This window comes from Lithobates pipiens, unplaced genomic scaffold, assembly GCF_037356315.1.
Source record: "Lithobates pipiens isolate NorthernLeopardFrog02 unplaced genomic scaffold, aLitPip1_a1.2 Scaffold_35, whole genome shotgun sequence".
NCBI lineage: Eukaryota > Metazoa > Chordata > Amphibia > Anura > Ranidae > Lithobates > Lithobates pipiens.
This window is the reverse complement of record NW_027507811.1, coordinates 19,394,240-19,402,232: the sequence shown is the minus strand read 5'-3', so window position 1 is coordinate 19,402,232 and position 7,993 is coordinate 19,394,240. Positions and strand designations below refer to the sequence as shown.

The following is a 7,993-nucleotide window of genomic DNA, read 5'->3' as shown; positions in this document are numbered from 1 at the left end:
CGGGTGTGCAAAACAACATACCCGTATGTCGCTGCGTCATCCGTGGCTAGCGGGTCCCGCAGACTCGATGTCCACCGGTGGCCCGCGACCGCGGCACTGAGAGGCAGAAAAAAGGCATTTCCTTGTTCTGCCTAGCAACATGACAGGGATCTACTGCTCCCAGTGATCGGGAGCAGTGATCTCTGTCATGTTCTAGTGACCCCATCCCCCCTACAGTTAGAACATGCTGAGGGAACACAGTTAACCCCTTGATCGCCCCCTAGTGGCCCTCCAGCTGTTGCAGAAATACAATTCCCATGAGGCACTGCAAGGCTGACAGTTCTAAGCATGACTCTCATAGGCAGAGGCATGATGGGACTTGTAGTTCAGCAACAGCTGGAGGGCCGCCAGTTTGAGACCCCCTGGTTTAACCCCTTCCCTGCCAGTGACATTTACACAGTAATCAGTGCATTTTTATAGCACCGATCGCTGTATAAATGCCATTGGTCTAAAAACAGTGTCAAAAGTGTCCGATCTGTCCGTCGCAATGTCACAGTCATGATAAAAATCACAGATCACCGCTATTACTAACAAAAAAATAATAATAATAAAAATGCCATAAATCTATCCCCTATTTTGTAGACGCTATAACTTTTACGCAAACTATTAAAATGCAGAGGTGATCAAATACCACCAAAAGAAATCTATTTGTGGGGAAAAAGGACGTCAATTTTGCTTGGGTACAAGGTCACATGACCAGGCAATTGCCTGTTAATCACAAAAAAGGGCTTGGCTTGATTTTTTTGGGGTCCAGTGGAGGCAGCGGGTGGCGTGATTGATGATGGAGCTACATCGGGGGACATTTTTCCAAAATTTTTAATAAAGGAATTGTCAAAAACTGTGTGTGTGTGTGTGTATTTCTTTTTGACACTTTTTTAATGAATGAGTAGGAGTACGATGTAACCCATACTTATTTACATAGGTAGGGGAGGGGTTCTGGGGGGCCCCTTGTTTAAGAGGGCTTCTAAATTCCCCGCAGACCCCCCCACAACCACAGCCCAGGGTTGTGGGGAAGAGGCCCTTGTCCCCATCAACATAGGGATAAGGTGCTTTGGGTGGGTAGATCTCCGCTGCCACAAAAGCCCCCCCCCCCCCTTATGTTGAGGGCATGAATCCTGGTATAGTTCAGGAAGGGGTGGGGGGGCACTCGCTTGTCCCCTCCTTTTCCTGACCTGCCAGGCTTGGATAAGGACCTGGTATGGATTTGTAGGGGACCCCTACACCATTTTTAAATAAAAAAAAATGGCGTGGGGCTCCCCTCCAAATTCATAGCAGACCCGAAGGTCCTGGTTTGGATTTGGAGGGGGACTCCACACCATTTTTATCCCGATTTAGTTTTTATTGCCAGCAATTATTGTTTTTACATTCAGCTGTCAGCCAGGAACTCTACTGACAGCTAATGACTCAATAGTTGCTAAGGCTTCCGACTCGTTCCTTAACAACCAGCTATTCACAGTTTCTTAAAGAGGAAGTAAACCCTGATGGGTTTACTTCCTCTTTTTTTCCCTGCAAAGGTAAAGCATAATGGACTACTATGCATCGCATAGTAGCTCATTATGTGTCACTTACCTGACACAGGAGCCAGCGAAGTCGCCGCTGTCCCCTGTAGTCCGCCGCATCCATCTTGCTGGTGGCGTCTCGCAGCTCCGACGAATCACAGCGGCGAAGCCGCGATGACGTCACTCCCGCGCATGCGCACGGGAGTCGCGTCTCGCAGCTCCGCCGCTGCCATTCGGCGAAGCCGCGATGATGTCACTCCCGCGCATGCGCACGGGAGTCGACAAATTAGGCAAATCCATTCTTGGACTTGCCGCATTTAGTGCGCCTGCGCGCCGCTGTCTACGGCGCATGCGCCGTAGACAGCTGTGCCCATTTTCGGGCAAATATCTCCTAAACCATATAGGTTTAGGAGATATTGCTTGGACCTACAGGTAAGCCTTAATCTAGGCTTACCTGTAGGTCAAAGTGGTTTGAAAGGGTTTACTTCCTCTTTAATGAAAAGAAAAATTGCAAAACACTTGCGTTGTTCATAGTTAGGTTGAATAAAGACACCAGTCCATCCAGTTCAACCTGAGTGAGTATCTACAATTGACATTGGTCCCTACCCTCAAGGAGCCCACAATCCAAGGTCCCCATTCATATACTAGGGCCAATTTTGGACAGAAGCCAATTAACCTACCTGCATGTTCTGGAATTGTGGGAGGAAACCCGGAGTACCTGGAGGAAACCCACACAGGCACAGGGAGAACATGCAAACTCCAGGCAGGTAGTGTCGTGGTTGGGATTTGAACCAGTGACCCTTCTTACTGCTAGGTTGAGAGTGCTACCCACTACACCACTGTGCGGGTCCATTAAAGTCTTTTACACAAAAAACGCAAAAAAATCCCTGACCCTTTCCAAAGACTGACTGGCTGAAAAACATATAGATTTGAATGTGTACCATAGGAAACAATGTTAAATGGACTGTAGTGCATTTCTACAAATGGTAAAATGCACTAAAAAGCGCATAGGTGTCAACCTAGGGTGAAGACGGGAGAATATACTGGAACTCTGACAGAATGTGAGCCTTCTGTGGGTATAAATGGGGTCCTGACAAAGACCCCGGGAAACCCGTTGCTTTCTTGTGAGCAGTTTAGATGATAGATGCACGGTGTATCACCCTTGTAGAGTCATTCCCGGGTGCTCTGTGAATTTACTTGGTAGAGAATTAATGGCCAAAATACAAGTACTTATATTGATGGAGATGGGGGAAGGGTGGACCTTACTTCCCCTTTCTGCGAGTTTGCAGAAAACAATAGATGAGTTAGCAGAAGAAGCACAGGAAGTATGGGAGGAGGGTAGGCTAGATAAAGAATATCACATATCGTGCTCGGATCACTCTGACAAGTACTGACGAAAGAGAAGCATAGAACGTTGTATAACGTACAATATCCAACGTGAAAGGAGGAGGAAAAAGAGAGCAAACATCACTGCAACACACAAAGAGGGTAATAAGATTATGTTTCTGTTTAAACCAATAAATCCCCCCCACCATCTTTTCTGTTCCCTTCCTCCATAGTCACTGTGATGTCTTTATCTCCAACAGCCAAACCAGATACATCTTAAATGTAGAACCATTTATCCAACTGTCCATCCAGAGCTTCTGGTTTATAGACCAGATACACCCTAAATATAGAACCATTTATCCAACTGTCCATCCAGAACCTCTGGTTTATAGACCGGATACATCCTAAATATAGAGCCATTTATCCAACTGTCCGTCCAGAACCTCTGGTTTATAGACCGGATACATCCTAAATATAGAGCCATTTATCCAACTGTCCATCCAGAACCTCTGGTTTATAGACCGGATACATCCTAAATATAGAGCCATTTATCCAACTGTCCATCCAGAACCTCTGGTTTATAGATCAGATACATTATAAATATAGAGCCATTTATCCAACTGTCCATCCAGAGCCTCTGGTTTATAGACCAGATACATCCTAAATATAGAGCCATTTATCCAACTGTCCGTCCAGAACCTCTGGTTTATAGACCGGATACATCCTAAATATAGAGCCATTTATCCAACTGTCCATCCAGAACCTCTGGTTTATAGACCGGATACATCCTAAATATAGAACCATTTATCCAACTGTCCATCCAGAGCCTCTGGTTTATAGACCGGATACATCCTAAATATAGAACCATTTATCCAACTGTCCATCCAGAGCCTCTGGTTTATAGATCGGATACATTATAAATATAGAGCCATTTATCCAACTGTCCATCCAGAACCTCTGGTTTATAGACCGGATACATCCTAAATATAGAACCATTTATCCAACTGTCCATCCAGAACCTCTGGTTTATAGACCGGATACATCCTAAATATAGAACCATTTATCCAACTGTCCATCCAGAGCCTCTGGTTTATAGACCGGATACATCCTAAATATAGAACCATTTATCCAACTGTCCATCCAGAGCCTCTGGTTTATAAACCAGATACATCCTAAATAAAGCCACTTATCCAAATATTTATCCAGAGCTTCTGGTTTATAGACCATATATAACCTAAATATAGAACCATTTATCCAACTGTCCATTCAGAACCTCTGGTTTATATTCCAGATAAATGCTGGACAGGAAGTCAAAGGAAATCTCCCCAACCTGGACAAGAATATCTTGAAAGAAGGCCAAATCCTTCCCCAGTCATTGTAAGCCTAAAATGAAAGATTTTAGTTATTTAAAGGGAATTTACAATGTAGGAACTCTGTGCAGACATTATTCATCCCAGTACAGTCCAGATAATTCTCAATTTATTATCCGTCTACAGAGAGGAGAGTCCTGTATAGATCACATGACCACATCAATGAGGATGGAGACGGGCCAAAATCACATGACTGAGAGGATATTAGACCTCACCCTGGAGATCATCTACCTGCTGACCGGAGAGGTGAGGAGGATTCTGGGAGGTCACATGACATCACTCTTATCTCTATTAATAAAATACAGACCTGACCGGAGAGGTGAGGAGGATTCTGGGAAGTCTGTAGTGATATTTGTTACTTTCTCTCTTTACACAGGAATTTAAAATAGTGAGAAAAATATCTGGTGAATCATTAACACCCAGCAGTAATCTTCACAGGACATCACCCATCACAGTGCTTCCACCTCACTGCCTGACAACAGAGGTAACCAGTGCCAAGAAGATTCTAGAAGTCACCAAGAAGATCATTGGTCTGCTGACAGGAGAGGTGAGCGGTGCCGGGAATTCTGGGACATTATCCAGTAACAGACAAGGGATGTGTCTGGATGGTGACTGTATCATTGTGTGTGTCAGGTTCCTATAAGGTGTCAGGATGTCACTGTCTATTTCTCCATGGAGGAGTGGGAGTATTTAGAAGGACACAAGGATCTCTACAAGGACGTCATGATGGAGAATCAGCCTCCCCTCACATCACCGGGTAAGAGGAGACCTTATTGTAAAGGAGAGAGCAGTACGGAGGCTCCACCTAGATCCCCCATCATCTGATAAACACATAGAAACAATGTATTCAGTCAGTGTGTGTGTTTCCTACAGATGGATCCAGTAATGGGAACCCACCAGAGAGATGTCCCCGTCCTCTGTATTCCTGGGATTCCATACTGGAAGATCACACAATCCCTCATTTATATATATTGGGTATAGTCATCTAGAACAAGACTGCTCCTTATCCACACAGCTCTAAAAACAAGGTTTCCCTTCCATGTACAGAGGTTTTTTTTTATTTAGTTACACACACAGTTTGCTGCTCATGTACAAAATAGAGATCATCAAATCTTTCTGTAAAGGAAATATTGAGAAACCTTAACTGACGACAGCAAGAACATCATCGATGTACCCACCCCACCACCCAATGTATTATGTGTATTGTGCCCAACAAATGAGGAGGAGATACTGGACACCATATGAAAGGTCCATCTCCATTCCTCAATATAACATCATGTTCCCAACCAGTGCCGGTCCTGACCTCCCTGGGGCCCTAAGCAAAATTCTGCTAAGGGGCCCTCTACCTGACCCGTGATGACGTGAGCTATGTAAACCATTTGCCATTGCCACAAAGTCACACCTGACACTTCAGTGCTCCCAATACAATACTCCCTCCTTTAAACAAAACAGTCAAACAATAAGTACAACAATATAGAACAGACATGTATATAATTGTCAGAAACCATGAATCAGACTGAGACAGAAGTACAATTAAATCCCACTTGTTTATTAAATAAAAATAAAAAGGTAAATAGAAAAAGCATAGTCAAAGCATAGCCAGAGTCAAGTAACCGGATGGAGTAGTCAGCCAGGCCAGAGTTCAATAACCAGATCGGGTAATCAGCCAGGCCAGAAGTCAGGGATCCAAGTAGAGCAACAGCAAACAGTATAAAGAGCCAGAAGGAATGTCAGCAAGCCAGTCTTTAAACAGAACCGCAGGAGATGGTTTCTTGTGATGTGACCAAGGCGAAGGCAGAGGTGAAGTGAGCTGGACAGCTTTAAGTAGGCAGGTCAGACGAGTAGGATCAGGAACAGCTGGGTAACTGTGGAGAGAGATGAGAGCTGGCAAGTGCCGACAGCTGAGCAGCCAGCCCAGAGAAGGAAGGGCTAAGCCAGCCCTGACAATAAACAGACAGAAGTACTGCATCCAAGAGGGGTGAGGATATTACAGATCCTAAAGACTACTTACAACAGTACAGTATAAAAATGGGTAATAGTACCAAATGTCCAGAAGAAATAAGTACATGAACCCAGAACACACTCATACACTCAGACACACCAGCGCCACACGACGTTCTATCGGAAATTCCGATCGTGTGTATGCAATTCTGACACGCCAAAAATCACGCATGCACAAATTCAACTATGAGACGGAAGCTATTGGCTACTGGCTGTTGAACAGAACCACAGGATATGGTTTCTTGTGATGTGACCAAGGCAAAGGCAGAGGTGAAGTGAGCTGGACAGCTTTAAGTAGGCAGGTCAGACAAGCAGGATCAGGAACAGCTGGTAACTGTGGAGAGAGATGAGAGCTGGCAATTAGCCGACAGCTGAGCAGCCAGCCCAGAGAAGGAAGGGCTAAGCCAGCCCTGACAATAATATATGTGTTTGTATATATATTAGGGTCCCCAGAGAGCCTTTTCTTACATCAGGTTCCCCAGAGAGCCCCCCTTACATCAGTGTCCTCAGAGAGCCCCTCCTTTCATCAGGGTCCCCAGAGAGTCTTCCCTTACATCAAGGTCCCCAGAAAGCCCCTTTCTTACATCAGCGTCCCCAGAGAGCCCCCTTACATCAGGGTCCTCAGAGAGCCCCTCCTTACATCAGGGTCCCCAGAGAGCCTCCCCCAACATTAGGGTCCCCAGAGAGCCTCCCCTTACATCAGGATCCTCAGAGAGCCTCCCTCCTTACATCAGGGTCCCCAGAGAGCCTCCCCCTACATTAGGGTCCCCAGAGAGCCTCCCCTTACATTAGAGTCCCCAGAGAGCCCCCCCCCCACATTATGGTCCCCAGAGAGCCACCCCTTACATCAGGGTCCTCCAAGAGCCCCTCCTCACTAGTGATGGCCCGAACCTCCGACGGGACGTTTCGCGAACGCGGACCGCGAACGTGGCCAACCGTTCGCGAAACCGAACGTTCGCGGCGGGCCCCATTGACTTCAATGGGAGGCGAACGTTTCAAACCTTTAGGTCGAATTTGCAGCCACGAGGTAATTATTAGCTGGGAAAACATAGTCCCACCACATGGCCAATGACATAATACATGTATGAGGTGAATTTGGGATTGATAACTACAAGCATTCTTTTTTTATATGGGAAATTGTTCTGACAATTCAGGACTGTGGAGCGCATGAAGGCAATGGAGGAGAGGGAAGGTCAGGGACCAGGGTAGGCAAAGAAGAGGGTGCAGGAGATGATCACCAGCAGCGTGACATACAGCAATGACACCTGCACCGTGATAGAGTCATCTGACAACAGCACCGTGATAGAGGGCACTGACATCAGCAGCGTGACATAAAGCATTAACACCAGCACCGTGACATACAGCATGGACAGCAACACCGTGATAGAGAGCACTGACATCAGAAGCGTGACATTAAGCACTGACATCAGCACCGTGATATACAGCACTGACAGCAGCACCGTGATAGAGAGCACTGACATCAGCAGCGTGACATACAGCACTGACATCAGCACCGTGATATACAGCACTGACAGCAGCACCGTGATAGAGGGCACTGACATCAGAAGCGTGACATTAAGCACTGACATCAGCACCGTGATATACAGCACTGACAGCAGCACCGTGATAGAGAGCACTGACATCAGCAGCGTGACATACAGCACTGACATCAGCACCGTGATATACAGCACTGACAGCAGCACCGTGATAGAGGGCACTGACATCAGCAGCGTGACATTAAGCACTGACATCAGCACC

The 7,993-nt window shown here is 46.2% G+C and overlaps 1 protein-coding gene across 1 annotated transcript in view; it reads left to right on the top strand.

The window, feature by feature from the left end:
- Positions 1–7,993, top strand: part of LOC143955190 (uncharacterized) — a 69,743-nt gene that overhangs the window by 25,011 nt on the left and 36,739 nt on the right. The window contains 5 exon segments of the mRNA XM_077465280.1: positions 2,707–2,876; positions 2,983–3,026; positions 4,361–4,480; positions 4,611–4,781; positions 4,868–4,991. Coding sequence (XP_077321406.1) covers positions 2,707–2,876; positions 2,983–3,026; positions 4,361–4,480; positions 4,611–4,781; positions 4,868–4,991 — 629 coding nt within the window.